Consider the following 21,353-nt stretch of genomic DNA (forward strand, 5'->3'; position numbering starts at 1 on the left):
TTACATGTGGTGCTTATTCAAGTATTGTATGTGTTGTAAAAGGGTGTGTCCTGACAATTTTGTGTGTGTGTGTGTGTGTGTATCCAAATTACTAACATATCCTTATACCACCTTAAAAATTTTGAAGTGCATGATTCATGTAGAATCCTTTCAATGTATGCTAATGAAAGAACCCAAAACACAAGTTGTCTACTGGTCTTGATGGGGGCATGGCCTAATGTATCCCCCATGCTAGTTTAAGTGCCCCATGCTGCCCGAAGCAAGAGATCCTTGTTAATAAGCATGGAGGTACATTAACCTACACCTACAGGACCAGCGGACAATGAATTTACTTAACTGCACACCTAATTATATTGCAGGTATGTCTTATACATGAATGCCTTGGTTGAAATTGGTAAATGTACCAAGTAGGCATTTATCTACGTTTTTGGGACAGAAGTCAAACATATAGTTATTCCCCTTTCATTCAGAAAGTATTTTAAAAATCAAGACAATGGCGTCTTACTCATAAATTTGAGATACAAAATTGCGTTTGGCATGTTACAAATGTAATGCCAAGAATTTGTCAATTCCAGCGAGGAACATAAGGAATGTACCATGTCAGTGATGCACACTGAATATAATAGAATTTCACCTTCACCTGCATGATATGATAGGCCAGTTATCTCCCCCTGCATAGTTCCCCAGTATCTGACAGTATTTTTTCCACAATGTGAAACACATGCTTCTGAACCAGCTGGTACCATTACAGCCCCTTTGGGGGTCCTTGTGGTGAAAGTACGTAGTCAGTCACAGTGGCTGTGGTATTTGTGACTAATGTGTAATGTTGATCTGTACTTGCAGGGATCTACAGGCGGCGTTCAATGCTGCCATGCACAAGTATCAGAGAACTCCGGGGTAAGTCAGCAGCAGCTGAAACAAGATGCTAATGACAGTAGTTTCTAATCAGTTCTGGGGACGTATTTATTAAGCAACTAAGTTTTTTAACTGTTTTAATTCTTTAAAGTTGTTTGTTTAATATAGCCCCTGTATCAGAATTCAACTGACCCATGTGGAAGCTGGTCATGCAGAGAACCCAGATTTAATCCTTACCTGCTCTAAGATTCCTTACTTGAATCCTATGTATATATCTGCATGGATTGTATAACAGTCTTGACTTGCTTCTGTCTACAGGAGGTGTTGTCAATACGACTGTATCAGTTTGATGTAAAATATGTCATTTGGCAGTTCCAATACCCTGTAGTTCTTCCATGTGTATCAGTTGGGCACAAGGGCTTCTGAGTGTGGCCTCCATGGGAATTCTGGGTTAAAATAGGCTCCTAGAAACTTCAAATTGTTGTTCACACTGACTACATAGATTACGGGGCTTGGTTAATGGATTATCCAGTGGCTTGATGGCATGGGAAGTTGTTCATTTTATCAGTTGATGATTTGTCTTGTCAAGATAACCCGTGAAGATCTGTGTTAGAATGAGCCTTCAGTAACCCATGCTTGTCGTAAGAGGCAACTAACGAGATCGGGTGGTCGGGCTCGCTGGCTTGGTTGACACATGTCATTGGTTCCCAGTTGCGCAGGTCGTTGCTCATGCTGTTGATCACTGGATTGTCTGGTCCAGACTCGATTATTTGCAGACCGCCGCCATATAGCTGGAATATCGCTGAGTGCGGCATAAAACTAAACTCACTCACTCACTCTTGGCAAGATATGACTATTTAGACTGGTATCATGTAGTTTGAATATTGCTGAGTTGGGCATTAATAGTAGAAACTTGCTTGTGTATATTAATCAAAGGGAAGTCACTCTAGATACAGAAATGTTAGAATGGTATGGGAATGTTGGTTTAAGTTTGACCAGTCAAGACTTGATTATTTACAAGTTGCCAACTCATAGCTTTAAATTGGCAACATAAATGAAATATATTTACTGAAACATGGTTACAGAAGTCCCCTGTCTCCAGCCAAGCTGTACAGGAATGATGGCGTGAGTTTTGACGAGAACTGGCAGGACAGAGCTATTGAGAGGTAATTCACTTGAGACTCTGTTTACTACATTACACATGTATCTCATCTAGCCTCTGAAATTCATGCAAGTCCACTATCCCAGGAAAACTTAGTCTTACAAGTGAAATTCAAACAATGCTAGTCCTAATAGACTTGACCAATTCAGGGATATAGTTCCGTACCCCTTCTCAAATACTTCAATTTTGCGACTAATTGAAATGGAATAAAACTGACAGAAAATGTTTACTAGCCACACTCTTATGACTATTGAAATAAGGTTTCCACTTGTCCTATAAAAATTAAATTCTAAGGTGGTCATCCACAGCATACAACACTAAACTGAAATTTGGGCAGCCCCAGGTTTTGAATGTGTTAGATTTGACACAGATTTCATTTGAGGTCATGACATTTCCAGGATGACCTTTCACGTGAGTCTTTAAATACGTCAAAACAATATAGTTAAGGAGATCGTGGATCACAGACTCCCTTTAAGTTTTTAGTTGAATTTTGAGTCAACAGTTATTTGATTCACACTGAACCTTGTTCTATCGTGTTATAATGCTGCATCTCCCAACGCACTCATGTCTGGGTTATCTCCCCTGCAGGCACATGCTGCTGCGCATTCAGAAGGAGCTGCGACATTATAACGCAGCACAGAAACGTCAGTTGCTGGAACAGAGACAGCGAGAGAGGCAGACATCGTTGTTCGGTCACTCTGACTGTGGACACAACACAGGTAATGTCCGGACATAGGAACACTGGTCAGATTGAGTGAGTGAGTTCAGTTTTATGCCGCCTTTAGCAATATGCCAGCAATATCACGGTGAGGGACACCAGAATGGGCTTCACATATTGTACCCATGTTGGGAAAGCGAACTCGGGTCTTCGGCATGACGAGCGAACACTTTAACCACAAAGCTACCACACTGCCACCATGGTCAGATTGCTGACTGTTACGCACACCTCAGTCGAGTTGAATAGTACTGGGTATATACCTAACTAAAACAGACAGTCTCATTAGAATGAGATCGCCTGCTGGAAATTGAATGTAATTGGAGAGTTCTGAATGCAAAAAATAAGGCTACACTATAACCATATTGCTGACATTTCTATGTATAGTGTTGTTACTGACCCAAATCATTTAGACAGGTGACATTTGATAGGCTGAAGATTTTTAATGTAATGTACAAGTGTAAGTTACTGTTAAGAAATATCAAATGTTAAGCACTATCAGCGTATATTAGAAGAAACATATGCAACTGAATAGTTATTTCCTTTTGCACATATTTATCTGACGGTATATTTTATCAATAACTGTTTGACACTGAATTAGTGTCAGTCCATCCACAAGAAAATAGTCAGGTTTTGCTTTCTGTCACCTCAGTTCACTGTTTTCTACAATCTACCACTTGTCAGTTATGACTTAATATATTAGTTATATTGATACTCATGGGCATGTACAGGATAGAATGTCTGTGTCTGAATAGGGCCTGTAAGTCTCCTTAGGTGCTACTTCTGGTACTAAGCTGGTTTCCCGGCTCCCTTTGCGTGCGCCAACTTGCGACATGTGAGATGGGACCCAGCTTACTTCCGGTACCAGATTTCTGGTGACAAGCGTATATTCAAGAACCAGTTCTGGTTCCAATTGTGCGACCGTCAAGTATGACTTTACTAGACATGGTGTACAACCATGCTTGGCTGTCACAGCTGTTGACCATCGTAATAGTTGGCTAATTTGTTGATGGTTGGATCGGAAATTTGTTATTCCTGGAAGGATTATCCGTTCCTTATTGTCAACTGACTGCCATGAGACCATTCGAAAAAGTATGAAACGTTGTTTGTAACCGGAAGTACTAAGATCACGCTAAGTGCCATGACCTACTTACGGTCCCTATTTGGTTAGTGCGACTGATTTTTTAAAAAATAACTCAGATTTATTCAATGTAGCTTCGGGATTTCTTTAGCAGAAGCTATGGATGACAGGACTACATGAATAAAAATATAGTTTCGTAAAGAGTTTGTATGTAATACTTCCATATTGCCTGTCCTGTACACAGGCAGCGCACCCTCGTCCTGGGTCTTCAGCATATGCCGTCCAGCAGCTGGAGAGAGCCAACACCACCATGCCACTACGGTCAACCACTGCAGCCTCCTCCTCCCTCGGCCCTCAGCGCCCCGGCCCCCAGACTGCACACTTCGGTGCCTTGAAACACCACCAGCAGAAGCAGACTGACCGGAATGAACGTGCAGCTGAAACTCCCTTCAGGTGAAGGTCAAGGTTGTTGAATCAAGGAGGGTGAAATGCTGTCTGATGACACTGTATATGATTAGTATATTTCAGATGATACTTCATGTATTTAGTGTCTTTGTTTGTTTTCTTAATCTTTACATTCTGCCTGTCTCTGTATCTTCTTCAGAAATCATTAGTTAAAATGTTTTGTTGATTTTTAATCTGGTCGGAATCAGTCTTCAGTAACCCATGCTGGTCCCAAGAGGCGACTAATGGGATCGGGTGGTCAGGCTTGCTGACCTGTTTGACGCCATGATTTTTATCTAAAAATATAATGTTGAAAATTTATATATAATATTTGAAACCAAATTGTTCCGAATTGAAACATGAAACTAACTGTGGCTGGTGTGCATGTTGTTAGGTTACCTACGAGCCCTGTGCCACGGCCTGCACGGGCCAGAGCCTGGTCAGAGAGGAAGGGAACTCCAGAAAGCCAGAAGAAGATTGACCCTCAAATGCTGGACCCACGAAACCCCCACGCCATCAGACCCAAGTCCAGTCGGTCAATACCCAGCAAGTGCAGGTCAGTCCATGCTGGAGTGAGTGAGATAGTGCTGGAGAAGGGAGGAAAATAACGGGTGTGAGTTGTAGTGAATGGGTAAAAGAGGATAATAATAATTAGTCCATTTATATTGCACTAAATCCACACCGACAGCATGCTCATAGGATGAGTGTGAGTGAGTGAGCTTCATGTGTGAGTGAGTCAGCTTCATGTGACAGCAAATAGAAAGACCAAAGTATAATCCATCTATTGTTAACTTTGTATCTACCTATAACTTAGACTTTAAAGCACTTACTGTAACCTTATGGGAGAGCACATATATTATTTCCATTTTGTATTTGAAGGATGAATATTTTTAAGGATTATTATATACTCTACTGAACAATTGATCATCTAAACTTTATGACAGTCGCTACATCCTGGTGTCTCGGCCGAAAGATCAGAACCAGCTTCCAGTACCGTCCCCCATGGAGGAGCAGCTTCTGTTTGAACGCTTCCCAAACATTGGCATGAAGACTCTCAACACATTTGATGGAACCATCATCCGTCAGCGCAAACCTACCTATGGCATAGAGTACAGTCCCTTTGCCCCTCAGATGCACTGACGACAGAGTACAGTCCCCTTGCCTCACATGTTATGTACAGACAACAGAGTTCAGTCCCTTTGCCCCTCAGGGGCATTAACAATAGAGTACATTCCCCTTGCCTCACATGTGATATACAGACAGCAGAGTTCTGTCCCTTTGACCCTCACATGCATTAACAACAGAGTACATTCCCCTTGCCTCACATGTGATGTACAGACAGCAGAGTTCTGTCCCTTTGACCCTCAGATGCATTGACAATAAAGTACATTCCCCTTGCCTCACATGTGATGTACAGACAGCAGAGTTCTGTCCCTTTGCCCCATAGAAGCTCTTACATGGGCTGATCAGTTCTAGTTTGTAACAATATTGGTATAATACATGACACCATGATAGATGGACACTACCTGTGATACATACATGTATATTACAGACACCTTGTCATTAAACAAGCAAGCTTACATGTCTGTGAAAAATAGACTCATATGTGGTTTGTCCAGTCCCATAGTCCTGTAAACCAGTGGGTCACTTTGTCTTTCGTATCCAGATCAAGCTAAAGGTGATATACCAGATTATTTGGCATTATGTGGAAGATAAATGGCATACATCTTTAAACTCATCATTAAAATATATACCATCCAAAGAAAAGTAGCGGATATTGGATTTACAAGATTGATAAAATGAAGCCAAGGAGGAAAGAGAAATTAAGTCAAAATGTGACAATTTATTCCATTCCTTTGGAAATGTCTCATCTGTATGGATATAAATTACTTTTCTCATATGCATTGGCTAGTGGTATGCTCGCAAAATGGAATATCCCCTACTTTTTTTTAATGGTATATTTCAGAAGCAGATCCAGGAATTTTCAGAAGTCACATTATTAATCAATTACCTTCAGGTTTAAAGATCACATAAACCCTAGGGGGTAAAAATACATAAATCACTAACTGGCATCGTTATAAATGAAACCCCGTCATTAAAACTACTCATTTCGACCTTTAATTGACTTAAATCGACCTTTTTTTGACAACAGTGCACAATTCTCACCACAACGAAATTTCAACCAATCAGAGCTGGTAGCGACTCTGTGACGTCATATGAGGAATAGCTTTGAGGGCCGATGCAGAATTCATCTACATTTTAGGGGGTAAATTATCTTGTTTACAGGCTTGTATAAACCTGAAATCGTGACAATTGTTGTGGAAAATGAAAGCTATATGTTCTCACAATCTACTGTCATTTAATTTTGTCTCCTGCTTTGCCTAGTTTCCGAGTTACAACTTGTTTTCATAGACGCTTCTGTCACAATTGATTGGTGTCGTTAGGCCCTATTTGTATAATGACTGATCCAAATTGATCCCATTTCTGTGTTTTTTTTACCTCGATATTTAATCATGTCATGTAAAAATCTGTTTGTATTCTCAAAACAGTGTCGGCCCATAAGTTTTCACATGCAATACAGCAATTAATACTCCCTTGTTGTAACCCGTGTTAGGTGGTATAAACCTACACATGTTATTTGTCATCATTCACTTGATGGTCAGTTAATGAATTTATAACAGGTATAATTAGTGGTAACACACTTAGATTACCCGACAAAGGTTCCCATTTGGCATTTCTTGTGTCTGGAGTAAATATTCAACATTATAAACATCGATCAAAGGATTAACCGATAACACGCTGATTGATTAATTACTTTTATCTTACACAGCGGAATTGTCAAAAGGTAGTGTTTATGTATGTAGATTTACTAATCTATACTGAATACACTCTGCTAACCGGCAATACATTGATTGATTGCCCATTATTGGCTAACTAAATTACTGTTTTTAATGAAAGGCGGACATTATGCAATTAGTTGCCAGGTGTGCTATCTTGGGTGACCAATGAGACTATACACCAATACCTGAAAAGATTTATCACTTTTTCGTATATTAAACTGTTAAAAGACACATCATTTGGAACAGTTTTGTGGATATTGATGGATACATTCCTCAAACAAGGTAATGGCCTGATATTGTTCCTATAACTTTAATCTGTTTTAATTTTAATATTTGCATTTTGTTTTTATTCATTTGTCGTAGCATTCAACAGAATCATTGTTTTCGCCGTGAAGTGTAATGAGACAGACAACATACACTAGGGGGTGTGTGCGAATTATGATTTACATTGGCAAACTATAAAATGTCTAGATATTACAGTTCTGTTTTAAATTCACTATAAGTATCAGCAGATCGTCCAGCTTTTTATTTAGTTTCAAAATGCATAAAAGTATGATAATAAACTAATTAGGATTATAAGACCAAATATAAAGACGCACATTGACTAGTATCTACATACTGGTGAGTGGACATTAACCATGTGAATGTAGCAAGAAATTTATCGCGCAGTATTGTGACTTCGACCCCCACCTCGGCTTCTCGTGGAAGAAATCGTTATGTTATAAGTTGTGTCATGCAAAATCCTTTTGGTTATGATTCCAATACATATTTAACTACGAGTAGAAAGTAGTTTTGATTTTCTAACTTGATGAAAACAAACTATAATCTCATTAATTCTAACAGACTTTACGATTTTCAAAATGGCGTACCCTGTCGGGAACATCCGCCAGTCTGTGAATAAATGCTATTTAGGTTTGTTTTCACCGAAAGTTACAAATCAAAACTACTTTCTACTGGTAGTAAAATATGTATTTTATTGATGGCCAATAGGATTTTGCATGACATAGCGTATAACATAACAATTTCTCTCCTGGCAGCGAGGGTGGGTGTCAATATAATACTACTTACAATATTATTGTTACTTCGACCACAACCTCACTTCCGAGGAAGAAATCGTTATGTTACAAGTTGTGTTATGGAAAATCTTTATGGTCATCAATCATATACATATTTTACTATAACTAGTAAGTAGTTTTGATTCTTTAACTTCCGCGGAAGCGATCTCAACACAAGTAAGATATCGTTTCAGGCTTCCACAACGCCGCCGCTCTCACAAACATAACCCATTTAGCTCGAACTGCGCGGGTCCTGTGGAAATCTGTGCATGGTGACACCATCACCCGACCCTAGGAGCAATTGACGACTAAGCAACGATTCGGCATGTCGTCGCTCATGTCGAAAATCATCAAAATGATGAGCGTGCTACACACTTTCTATACAACTAACTGAAAATCGCTCCTCATATGACGCCACTGAAGTGCTCTGGCGACAGAGTTACGTAACCTGTCTGTGGTTTCAGTTGGCGGCGAGGGAAGCAGGCGACTTTTTGGCCACTTTTAATCGCCGGGTATTAATTAACCACAAGTTTTTAAAGAATAAATTTGGTGTTCCACATAAGACTAACCACAAATCTTTCATATGTAATGGTTAAAAGAGTAACAAAAACAAAGTTTAGTGGTTCTTTAAGGAGTCATGTTGACAATATGCACCAGTATTTCATTTACAAGAAGTTATTTTTGTAAAATAGATTTTTTGTCACTGGAGTATGTCGTTTTGTTTATTTTTAAACAGGGTGTGTGGAGAGATAGACAACTGTGTTGTATTGCCCCACAATCATTCATAATAACACCATACTTATGATTATGATAGAAAAGCATGTTGACTGTGTTTCATGAGCATTCCAAGGTTATCATGCTGACAAACACTTACTGTGAATGTAGCGCTGACTTTTATGTTGACATGGTCGTCTTTCCTTATGTGTTATATTTTTTTATTGATTTAACAGAAAGTGAAAACAGACATAGAAAGAAAAATCTTAGATGTTTAACAGTTGCTTGCTTGTTTAAAATTAGATTAAGCAGAACTAACATCCAGTAATATTTTATTGATGAAATAGATTAGATATTGTGAGTCTTGTTTACAAGAGCTTTAGTGTAAACAGATGTTAAAATAGATTGAACAATATTAATTGTCAATTTACATTCGTTCAGATTCAATATATGCTCCTTTAAATGTACATTTTGTAAATGTTTCTCACACGACTTTCATTAAGGTAAAGTTTTCTCCAAGTGAATTGAGAAAGTTCACCAGCCTTCTAAATGCTGCTACCTTGTATGTTTGTGAACTCATTATGCTTTAAATAGCAGGATGCAGAAATAGATGTCCACTTAATCCCATGAATACCCTCACCAGACCTCTGTTCCACAAAGTGATTGTAGTTCCATGTCAGTCTTTGTTATAGTGGGGCGGAGGGGTAGCCTAATGGTTAAAGCGTTTTCTCGTCACGACGAAGACCCACGTTTGATTTCCCTTATGGGTACAATGTGTGAAGCCCATTTCTGGGGTCCCCATTGGGTTGTTGCTGGAATATTGCTAAAAGTGGCATAAAACTGAACTCACATATTTTGTTATAATATGTGTTACAGTGATCTTGGCGCGATGATCACTTTGTGGAATGGGGGGGCCAATTCTTTTAGGGACTGTTCATAATTAATGGCTAGGGGGTGATGATGATTTTCATGGGGAAGTGTGTACAATGTGAATGGGATGCAATGGATAGTTTAAGTGTAGGAGGCTGCAATGAGGCATGTGACAACTGATTACACACGCCTTCCTATGATATTTGGCGTAAGCATAAGTTTTGATTATGAGGGCCATACATAATGAACAATACATTGTGATGATGCAAAAAGTGCACAATATTGTCAGAACAAAGTACTGTCGATTACAACTTTCCCCAATCAAGCATCTTAGAATATTTATTAAAATTGTGATATGCTGCCCGTCCATGCCTTCTAGAGGTGTAAAGATATGGTTATACAGTAATGCATTGCGATACAATGCTCAGGATACAATATATCAACAGCCTACACCAAACTCTCTCACTAATCACTGATCCGTCCCATGATTAGACTGTGATTACATCATCAACAAACAGGCTGTCAAACGTGCCACTGCTATATCCCAAAGATGTAGTTTGAAAGTAGTATGCGTGAAGTGTGTTGCTTGTAGTATGAGATGTTATCAACTGTCATGATGTGAAAGAATTGTAACAGGTCTTTAACCACGTTGAGCTGTGTTGCCCTGACATATTGCAGGTCCATTCGGTTATTTAAACATTCTGCCAATCATATACTAGAACAGGCTAGCTATTCTCAAAACAAACAGCCGTCACGAACTAAGCCTTTCTACAAACTTCTTAAAGCTACCTTTCTTAACACATTGGCTGCGATCAAAGTTAAGACTACCTTAATTCTTAGGTATGGGAGTTACTCACCTTAGCTAAGATTGCTTTGTACAGAATAACCCAGGTATGGAGTTTCAGGAGTGAGGAATGTTCATATGTTCCACATGGGAATAGGGAGAAGGTTTTTTTGCACCAATGTATGGAAAATAATGACCCTCACCTAAAGTTTGTCATATTTCCAGATGACCCCCACCACCCTTCCACACCTAACCCCATGTAATTGTGCATTTTTTTCCATTAACCACCTTGAACAGAAAAAAATGAAATATGTTCTTTTCAATTAAAAAATGGCCATTTTAACATGAACCTCCCAAAATGTGTGACTCGTGAAGATCCGGGTTAGAATTGGTCTTCAGTAACCCATGCTTATCGTAAGAGGTGACCAACGGGATCAGGTGGTCAGCCTCGCTGACTTGGTTGACACATGTCATCATACCCCAATTGCGTAGATTGATGCTCATGCTGTTGATTATTTACAGACCGCTGCATACAACTGGAATATTGCTGAGTGTGGCGTTAAACATCAAACCAACCAACCAACCAACCCAAAATGTGTATTATTTACAATGACCCACCCTGAACAAACAAATTGCAAAAGCAATGTTTTATTCAGTTAAAAAATGTCCATTTTACCTGACCATGTCCACGATCCTCCCCTAGAAACAATGATGTTTGGTGGCCAACTCACCCCCATGATAAATGACCAGTTGCTTGGTTTAGTTGAACATGTCCTGCTTATGGTTGTGTCATAGGATCACATAGTTAATACTCAGTTAGGTTTTCTATGGTCTGTTTTAAGCAGTGTTTTGTATATTTGTTAGTTGTTTTGTTTGTTATGAAGTGTGTATTTCTGTAGATTCAGGAATTTTACAAATTCTTAGGGCTGTGATATTTATCATTGTAAGGAGGGATTTACTTTACTATTGAGGAATAAAGATAGTTTCTATGACTAACTTGTGTTCCGGCTTTTTTTTAAAAACTGATGACATGAATTACATTGACAGGATATAGAAACTGGTTGTTGCTATGTTACATCCCACGTGGGTATTGAAGGCTCGAGATGGACCCCAGGAACCTATGCTGATCATAGGTGGCGCCAAAATGGATCAGGTGGTCAGGCTAGGTGTCTTCCTCCCTGATGACAATATCAGTCATTGGATTGTCTGGCCCAGACTGGATTATTAATAGGCCAACATCACAGCTGGAATACTAGTGTCCAATGTGCAGTTGCACAAAACAACCTTAACGCTAAGACAACCTTAAGTCTGTGTTAAGGTATGGGTGTTACCATCACCTTAGCGCTAAGAACGCTTTGGTACAATGGCACCCAGAAAATAACATGATTCATGATAATTTTGTGGCTTTCTTGAAATGTTTCTTAAGAATAAAAACTGACACTGTGCTTTAATTTTCCAGTTTATTTTATACACCAATGTAGATATTATACATAATACATAGCTATTTTTACAATAACAAAGTCTATGAAGCAAAGTTAATCCCTGGTTTTTATCATCTTAACATCAAACCTTGAACCAGAACAAATATTTAAAGCCTGTCTTAGATTTGTTGAAATCTTCACATGGCCTCATCAAGAACCTGGTTCTGTTTACACATAAATTATGTTTAGTGTTTCAGGCCCTTTTTGTTCAGAAGCATATCATAATGTACCACAGACATGACGTTTTACTGGATATCCCATCAAGCTTGTTCAGGAATTACACCAGAATCACACATGCATGTAGTATCCCTTTTTAAAATTCCATTCTTTCAAATCAAACAAAATTATTTCTACATGACATTTAGAATTAACACTCCTTAGTCCACTATCTGAATCTACTACATACTCTGATTGCTGTGATAATCACATTATCATGAAGAATATATTTTTAAAACCCTTGTTTATTTCTCCAGTACACAGACATCTTTTACCGGATTCTGCCCTCTGCTCTTCAAGGAAGTACATCATGACAACTTTTTGTCAGTAACGTCTCTTCAACACATAGTTGGCTTATTTGCTTAATCTCTCAAAGATCTGGTGTAATCAAATTCCACACCGAGAGAATCCTCCATGCTGAAGATCAACACAAGCTGGGTCAACCAAGGGAGATAACTGCATATGTCCACATGACTAGCTCAGGTATTCTAGACTCGCTTTAGCTTTCTCCATTTCATGCAGGAATGAGTAGAACTGTGGTAATGATAGCTCTGAAAATGTAGAACATGGTCATTACTATGAGTTTTCTTTGTATTGAAAGTTGATACCTTCTACTGTCCTGGGCCCTGTTCTACTGTCCTCAAAGCGAGACCGTAGCGCTACAACAGTCATAGGTCTATGTTAAAGTAAGGGAGTTACGATCATCTTCGGGCTACGATCACTTTGTGGAATGGGGCACAGATCCACGGAGTTTTGACAGCATTAATCCATCATAACTCTAGTATATCATATAGGCTTATGTACGGTATGGTGCTATGAAGGCTTTGTGGATAGTTTAATTGTTATTATAATTTCTTGATATAAAATATAAAGTATTCATGAATAATTATTCGTATTCGTTACTATGTATTTGTAAAACATATTGTATTCGCCACATTGTGCATTCATTGCAGCCCTAGTGATCACTACTGACCAAAGTAACAAACACAGTCTAACATATTTGACAGTCACAGATGGAATATATTTACACAGGCAATACTGACAAATTATGGATAACAACCTCTTTAATTTTGTTAGGGTAACATTTCGGTACAGATTCCAGCATGAATGTCACATGACGATGAAGGGGTATATATATATACAAAGAAAACAACATAAATAACATAACAGGACAGGCAGTAAGTTGATTAAAGCCAGTGAATTAACAAAGGGATACGAGATGAAGCCAGAGATGTACAACAGATTTGTACAACTGCTAGACGGTAGAAGAATCTGTACCAAACCATCACCCTCACAAAATAAAAGAAGTTGTTGTCCAGTCAGTATCCCACTGCCCAGCTTCTCTCAAAGAAGTCATTACACAGGCATGTTCCTGACTACCACTTACCCATATATGTGTTCTTGGATCCATTTCCAGTGTTGATAACTAGTTTCAGCTGAAACAGATTTATTACAGAAATTTCATTAGGCCAGACCAATTTTATTTCTTGTTTTACAGATCCGCCTGTCATATTTTTTCAAGAATAAGAAAAAAATAAAAATAAATTTTCCCCGCTCAAAAAATAGTATCCTAATGTTTTTATTGGCCCAAAATGTAAACTTAAAAAAAAAGTTTTTTTTGTAAGATTGTTTTTTGCCCCATATACACTTCATAAATTGTAATTGTAAAAGTAAAATACTTTGAGTATTTAGAACGAATATTACTTTGACTGGTGATTTTATTTTTCCCTCCTGCCTTAGGTTTTCTGAGGACAAAAATCCATCAAACAAGAAATATAATTGGTCTGGCCTTAACTGAAAATGAAAATTTGCTGTCTAAATTCCCTATCATCCATGTCACAAACATGATGACTACACACATGAATAACTTCTTAACCTAGGGTCATGTGGTTGACCAGAGACCATATGATAGATCTATTATATGGTCTCTGGGTTGACCAATCATCAAATGTGAAACAATTCCCTGAGTTGTCTCCCTTGGCCTGGTATCAAGCTTGTGGTATCATTATGCCATCAGTGTGCAAGTGGCCATTACAAGAATCTGGAAGTTTTGTCTTCTACTCCAAGTGTAGTGACATGCACATTATTGTGTATGACAGGGAGAATGTCATAACAGAGATTTAAGTTTTACAACTTACTTCCTTAACCCAACCATATACATCACAGTAGATATGTTTGGTTGCTGTTTAACAATATTCCAGCTATATGGCAGCAGTCTGTAAATAATCGAGTCTGGACCAGACAATCCAGTGATTAACATTATATGCATTGATCTACACAATAGGGATACGATGACATGTGTCAACCAAACCAGCCTGACAACCCAATCCCTTTAGTTGCCTTTTATGACAAGCATGGGTTGCTGAAGACAAATTTGACCCAGATCTCAACAGGTTCACAGTAGATAATAAGGTTCAGTTCCAAGACACATTTAAAGCCAACTCACTCACCAATAATTACTGTAACTATTATTCATGTATACAAACAGCTGATGTTATTACTCACCTGGAGGAAGGTGTTTCCGACTTTGTCCAGCTCGCTGCTTGATGCCGTCACTGTGAAGGTGAACAACAGTTAAATGTACTCAAGATTATCCTGACACTTGCCAAAATTAGATGGACTCTTATAAGAAGGGGGAAAATAATAGACAGTCAAAACAAAGGCAGATGAATATTGATTAAAAAGTGGTCCCATCTTTTCAAGACAAAAGCCTCCAATTGTCTGAATATTGAAAGGAAGCATTCCACTAGTTTTCAATCATAGTTCATCCCTCAATTGTTTGATTAGTCATGTTTATGTCGTAACTGATTAAGATTGTTGGTAGTCAAACGCAGAAAAAGACATTATGGTGTACACTTTCTACTTGAGGACGTAATTTTGAATGCACATGATCATATAAAGTCAACCTTGCATGACTCCTAAACTTGTAAACAAAATAAAATACGACAATAAAGTATCTGTGTCTTTGTGTATTGGGTGGACATTACTTTAGTTAGTAATCTGAATAGGACTTTGTTTTACAACACAAATAACACTGCTATACAGTGGAAGCCCTCTAAACCGGCAGCCCTCCAATCCATCACACTCTCAATATCGGCACTAGAATTTGGTCCCGACAGAAGCTAGTTAGTTTATGATCATTTACACGCCTTTAATCCGGCGTCAGTCTATTCCATATTTCGGCACAACAAAGACCACCCGAATGACTGTTTGTACAGTAAACAACGCTCTCTAAACCGGCATCCCGTATCTCGGCTCTCCTGTTGATTGGCTGATTGGCTGAACGTGTATTAACAACTCAGTGTACTACCATCGGCATTAAGCTCATTGATGTTGCCTGATAAAGGAGTATGGATAAGGATTAGGCCTATAGGTAGGTGAGGTAAATTGGTGAGTGACATGTGTCACTTGTATTATAAATTAATTGTCGTGTCACAATTTGTCAGTTGCTCAACGTGTCAATATGGCTAGACCAGTCAGGCGAGTGGATGGGAAAAGTTCACTAAACCAGCATGCCCTCTATACCGGCATTTTTGGCCGGTCCCAATGAATGCCGGTTTAGAGGGCTTCCACTGTACTTGTGTCTAGTTCCTGTAAGGACAGGCAACCTATCACTGTCACCTTTCTTCTTACCAATTTAACACATTTATCAAGTACTTCTCTGAAGATGCTAAAGTCAGCAATATTCCAACTGTGTCACAAAGGCTTGTTAATAACCAAGTCTAGGGCAGCCAACCAGTGGTTGATATTATGACAAACATTTAATAAAAACAGATTCAAATCAAGTCAAAAACCTGATCACCATTCAATTTACCAGAAAGACATGATTACTGGGGTCTTATGTTATATAATAAACCAGGTGTGGGGGTTTAGCCTAGTAGTTAAAGCCTTTGTTTGTCATGCCGAAGACCTGTGTTCGATTCCCCACATGGGCACACTGTGTGAAGCCCATTTCTGGTGTCCCCATCGTGATATTGCTGGAATATTGCTAAAAGTGGTGTAAACCCATACTCACTCACTCACTCACTCTCACTATATAGTTCATTCACTCACTCACTCACTATATAGTTCATTCACTCACTCACTCACTATATAGTTCATTCATGTCAGTGTTGTAAATATTAAAGAAGTTGTAAATCCATACCATACGTTGTTGTGGCACTCACTATAAAATTAGTCAGGGTGCTTGAGGGTTACCTAATGTAACATGGTGAGCATATTTAGAACCCCTACCTCCAAACTTCCACTCCATGTCCACCAGCTGGTTGACCATGAGAGTCTGACCCAGGGCGCTGTGAGACAGGGACACCAGATTGTTCTTGTACTGTTCTGTGAAAAAGTCGGCCTTCTCCTCTGATAAACCTGGGAAACAAATACACATATTATATATACAAGAATTAACAGACCACCTGTGTTTGAAAGTCCTGATCATCCATCATCATCTAAAACATTTTGGGAGTAAGTCCTATATGTCAACAAGGACAGTGGTTATGCTTGCAAAATAGAATTAGGGTGGAAATCCAGGCTAGAAAAGTGATCTTCACACAACTGCTAGTCTTGATGTAATGTGGGATGACCGAGGCATGCCCTTGCCTCCTTATATATACTAATAAGCTGCCTACAATAAAATGAACTGCTTAGGACCAAAGACCTACAAATCAGAAGCTAATCTGCTTGGACAAAGTACTGTGACTATGTGTCCCAGTCCACCCAGCTGTGAAAGGGTACCTCGTAAGGATGGGATAGCCACACTAACTCGGTGCGCCTAGTGGCTGCAAGAGTTGTATGCTCCCCAGGGAGTTGAGATTGATATTACGACGTGCCGTTGGGATTGACATCCAGTGATCGAGGGAAAACAAAGTGTGTGTGTGTGTGTGTGTGTGTGTGTGTGTGTGTGTGTGTGTGTGTGTGTGTGTGTGTGTGTGTGTGTGTGTGTGTGTGTTTGTTGTGTGTGTGTTGGATAAATCAACATCCTGCTTCGCACTCTCCATCAAAGCACATCCAGTACAGAGACATATGTTGTTTGTTTAACAAGAACGTGGTCAGCTCCATTGTTAGAACTACACCAGGACAAAGGTTCTGAGTGCTGCACTGGTATTCTAACCGTGGAAACAAGTTGCCTTGTCATGAGTGAATGAACAAAATATTTTATGCCACCATATCAGCAATTTTCCAGCTGTTCACAGTGCCTTAAGATAAAAGTAGTTGAAATCCCTTCGACAATTACGTCATGTGTAGGATGACTCCTAGCTCCTTCACATATACACAGTCACAGACCATCTTTTAAAGAAGTATTTTACAGGGACACAGGATATTTGTTTAAGACACTATACGTTTTTCAACTACTTCTTTCATGACATACAATTTTTTAATTGCTGACGATTCAAATACATTTTTTTCCAAGGAACTCAGGAGGTCCAGCAAACAAGCTTTGTTTAAAGCTGTGTAAAATCAGATGCAAAATTATTTTCCAGTCTTCCTGGAACCAATTATCATTTTTAAATATTCCCCAAGACATCACTGTTGCATGAGGAGATATGCATATTGACTTACAAATAAACTTATTCTGAATATGCATGGGCTAACAAATCACTTAAAACTGTTTTGTATTCATAGGTCCAGTTACTGTATTCTGACAGAACTTCAAACTTAATGTTGGATAATTGTCCGCATAAAGAAAAGGTCAACAATGACAAGATCAAAGGGACAATGCCACTTCCTCCAACATCAACAGGTAGAAACATGATATACCTACATTTGGCTGCTTAGTTGTCGTTAAATGCAATGCTCGACCGCCTCCGTGGTTTAGTGGAAAGTTAGAGCATCCGCCCGAGAGCCGGAAGGTCGCGGGTTCGATCCCCGACCGCGTCACACCAAAAGACGTTAAAATATGGTACTTGTTTGTCCCTGCCTGGCGCTCGGCATTAATGGGTACAACAAGGACTGGTCGGCTCGGAGTCAGTATAATGTGTCTGAGTGGGGTATTCATGCTTCACTGCGGCATGGTATCTCAGTGGGCTAGCACTATAAAACCAGCTTCAGTCTGGGCTAGTACAAGCAGCCGCACATACACATACACACGCATGCACGTCGTCATATGAGCGAAATATTCTCAAGCACGACGTTAAAGACAATTTCACCTCACCTTAATGCAATACTCAGTAATACTCACATTATATAATCAATTCTGACATCAAGAGTACCAATCTATTCAATTGGAAAACTATGACATTTATCAATCAAGCAAGCAAGTGTGACCACCCGATCACCTCTTACGACAAGCAAGGGCTAGTAAGGACCATCTGTATCCTGGATCTTCACAGACGTGACATACCTAAGTTAACAAGATCTTCTTTGACTTGGGCTGGACTCAAACTCTTCTTCAGGGCACCTGTACAAAGGGAGGTAATCACTGACTAATTTCATATTTTCATTAGGTAGCATGCAGACTTTTGATACTGAACAAGAAACACATTTTGAGGTTATAGTAGTTACTCTTCTGTTATTTGACAAATGGTTAATTGTGATCAATTTCTTATACAGTCGATTTCAAACATATTTAATCTTCACTGATGAGCAAACTTTATAGGTAAACACTTACACAGGCTGCTGAGAAGTATTATCTCATATGTTTTTGGAAACTGATCAAGAGTGAGTGAGTTTAGTTTTACGCCGCTTTTAGCAATATTCCAGCAATATCACAGCCTGAGACACCGGAAATGGGCTTCACACAATGTACCTAAGTAGGGAATCAGACCTAGGTCTTCGGCGTGACCAGAGAATGCTTTAACCACTAGGCTAGCCCACTAGGCTAGCCCACTGCGCCTTATCCATGTGGGGAATTGAACCCAGGTCTTCAGCATGATAAGTGAATGCTTTAACCACTGGACTACCCCACAGCCCCTTTTGGAAACTGACTTTGTCTGGCTATAATGATGAAACATCACATCATGTTTTGTTGCAACTAAAGGAACAGGAAACTAAGCCATATGGTAATGTTCTTGAACATAACTCACTATTTGGCAATGACAGGAGACTTTTGAAAACATTCTTCAGGGCACCAGCTCCGACACCATTTTGTTCTGCAAACTCATCAAGTTGTGACAAGAGACGGGATGACTGGAAGGGAATAACTGCATAAACACCCTTACAGAGTTACCATGGTTACATGCACAAAACATTTATACAGCTCATATATATTCTGTTTTTTACCTGGTGTGTAACCCGTGAAGATCCGGGTTAGAATTGATCTTCAACAACCCATGCTTGTCATGAAAGGCGACTAACGGGATCGGGTGGTTTCTTTCAGCAATATTTCAGCCATTTCTGTAAATAATCGAGTCTGGCCCAGAAAATCCAGTGATCACCAGCATGAACATTGATCTACCCAATTGGGATATGTTGACATGTGTCAACCAAGTTAGCGAACTTGACCACCCGATTCCGTTAGTTGCTTCTTACGACAAGCATGGGTTACTGAAGATAAATCAAGAATTAAGGATACAGTAGACTACGTTTAAAAACAAACAATCCTATAACAAACTGATGGATATAACAAGCTGGTGTTTGAGGTCTTGACAACTTGCAGTATATTTTAGTTGAAAGGCTTACAACAAACTACGTCTATAATGAACTAATATTAGTGGTCCCTTTGTGTTTTTACATCTGTTTACTGTATAAACATTCTCATGCACTTGATTTCTCAAACAAGATTTCTTAAACATATTTAGGTTTACAAACAGATAATAGTATGTACTATTATCAATAAATTATTGCTCAGGCTTCAACTAAACTAGAAACCTAGAAAGTGTCCTCCTTTCTCAGCAACTGCCCAGTCATGTTTTAGTATTGCAATGTACACGTACATGTTCTACATGTATTAAGGTTTGGAAGAACATGGACCAGTAATTGCTTACTTTAAATTACTATATCTGACCAGATTACTAAATACATCTAGTGATACATAGATTATATTGTCCATTAGTTGCTTGATCATCGACTGTGTCCAAATGATTTCCACTTTACCTTTGTGGGTTCAACGAGAAACAGGAACACATACTCCACAAGTTGACTGAATTGCTGAAAAATAATAACGAACACGATTTAACGATGCAAACGAGATAACATAGACTCAATATAGCAGTGTAACGAATAATACTGAGCCTAAGTTTACTTAGACTGCATTTCAACCGACAAATTCTGTATCACAGATTATTCATTGGACAAAACGCTGTTTCATTCCTAGTGAGTGAACAAAGGAAGCATTGGTACATATCACAAACGAATCACTATCTATAGAAGCAACAAAAGCTTAACTTACTTCATCTTGGAATTTATTCAGTGTCTGTATATCACTGAACATTGAATCCGGGGGCGTTTCTTTACTGAAATTGAAGGTGGCCGCCATCTTGAACAATATCGCGGCACGTGATCAGGTGCGTGTGCTATTTTTAGAAAAGGTGGTTTCCGCTAGATATGAAACTATTAAACGAGTCGTAAAATGGACACGATCACAGATGTTGAATTTTGGGGATCGTGGACAGGTGGACGTTAGTGTTCCAAGAATAAATGGGTTACTTTCAAAATAGATCACCACGATATTTACGGCTATTTTTGCCATTAATACAGAAACAATGAAGGAAATTGTCAAATGGGACTCCCCTAACAGGCTCTCCTCTCACACATTGCGCTGCATGGTCATATATCCACTGTGATTTATCGGGATTGTACACTGATAACTACCCTCGACCATTCATCACCAAAGCCTCGTTTCACAAGTGACTTCATCACTTCTACTTTTCAGATATGTATGTATTCAGAAAAGTACACTAGCCAAAATCGGAATACAGAAACGTACCCTTGGACGATTCCATTCCGCGGTGTGTTGTTTTCTTGAATGGAACTGTCATACAGTTGAATTAGATGCATTTGATTGCGTTCTATAAGAAACGACCATACACAGTAACGAATATTTCGCGGAGCACAATACCATTTGCAATCAGTTGAACGGGAACAACTACATACAGTTTCAGTTTTGGGTTGCGAAATATGGACTCGTCGTCCGTGTAATTATAAGGTGCCGGGTACAGAAACGTACCTGGGTTACATATCTGTAGTACCTGTGCCGACAACGATC

The 21,353-nt window shown here is 39.0% G+C and overlaps 3 protein-coding genes across 3 annotated transcripts in view; 2 read left to right on the forward strand and 1 right to left on the reverse strand.

The window, feature by feature from the left end:
• The window catches only part of LOC124279610, a 23,300-nt gene extending 22,403 nt beyond the window's left edge, over positions 1–897 (forward strand). The window contains exon 7 of the mRNA XM_046715453.1: positions 845–897. The gene's annotated coding sequence lies outside the window, so the exon portion shown is untranslated. The remainder of the gene's footprint in view (positions 1–844) is intronic.
• LOC124279611 overlaps positions 1–6,086 on the forward strand; it is a 6,763-nt gene extending 677 nt beyond the window's left edge. The window contains exons 2-8 of the mRNA XM_046715454.1: positions 844–897; positions 1,941–1,980; positions 2,416–2,428; positions 2,606–2,736; positions 4,058–4,266; positions 4,652–4,813; positions 5,202–6,086. Of these exons, the coding sequence (XP_046571410.1) occupies positions 844–897; positions 1,941–1,980; positions 2,416–2,428; positions 2,606–2,736; positions 4,058–4,266; positions 4,652–4,813; positions 5,202–5,397 (805 nt within the window). The 3' untranslated portion in view covers positions 5,398–6,086. The remainder of the gene's footprint in view (positions 1–843; positions 898–1,940; positions 1,981–2,415; positions 2,429–2,605; positions 2,737–4,057; positions 4,267–4,651; positions 4,814–5,201) is intronic.
• Positions 6,087–11,966: 5,880 nt separating this feature from the next.
• LOC124279621 (COMM domain-containing protein 7-like) lies at positions 11,967–20,642 on the reverse strand. Its single transcript, XM_046715465.1, has 8 exons — positions 20,538–20,642; positions 20,243–20,296; positions 19,234–19,336; positions 18,552–18,608; positions 16,451–16,579; positions 14,723–14,772; positions 13,605–13,653; positions 11,967–12,768 (listed from the first exon to the last, which is right to left on the reverse strand). The coding sequence occupies exons 1-8, from the start codon at positions 20,622–20,624 to the stop codon at positions 12,692–12,694; spliced, it is 606 nt and encodes a 201-aa protein (XP_046571421.1). The 5' UTR covers positions 20,625–20,642; the 3' UTR covers positions 11,967–12,691.
• Between the last annotated feature and the right edge of the window lie 711 nt (positions 20,643–21,353).

This window comes from Haliotis rubra, unplaced genomic scaffold (assembly GCF_003918875.1).
Source record: "Haliotis rubra isolate DU_JTF1 unplaced genomic scaffold, ASM391887v1 Scf253, whole genome shotgun sequence".
NCBI classification, from domain to species: Eukaryota; Metazoa; Mollusca; class Gastropoda; order Lepetellida; family Haliotidae; genus Haliotis; species Haliotis rubra.

Excerpts from the sequence above, each read along its gene's own strand:
- LOC124279621 (XM_046715465.1), bottom strand. The coding sequence starts at position 20,624 with ATGGCGGCCACCTTCAATTTCAGTAAAGAAACGCCCCCGGATTCAATG. Across the intron at positions 18,609-19,233 it reads TCTCCTGTCATTGCCAAATA|GTGCCCTGAAGAAGAGTTTG; the intron begins GTGAGTTATGTT and ends CCCTTTGTACAG. Across the intron at positions 16,580-18,551 it reads AGAAGATCTTGTTAACTTAG|GTTTATCAGAGGAGAAGGCC; the intron begins GTATGTCACGTC and ends TTTGTTTCCCAG.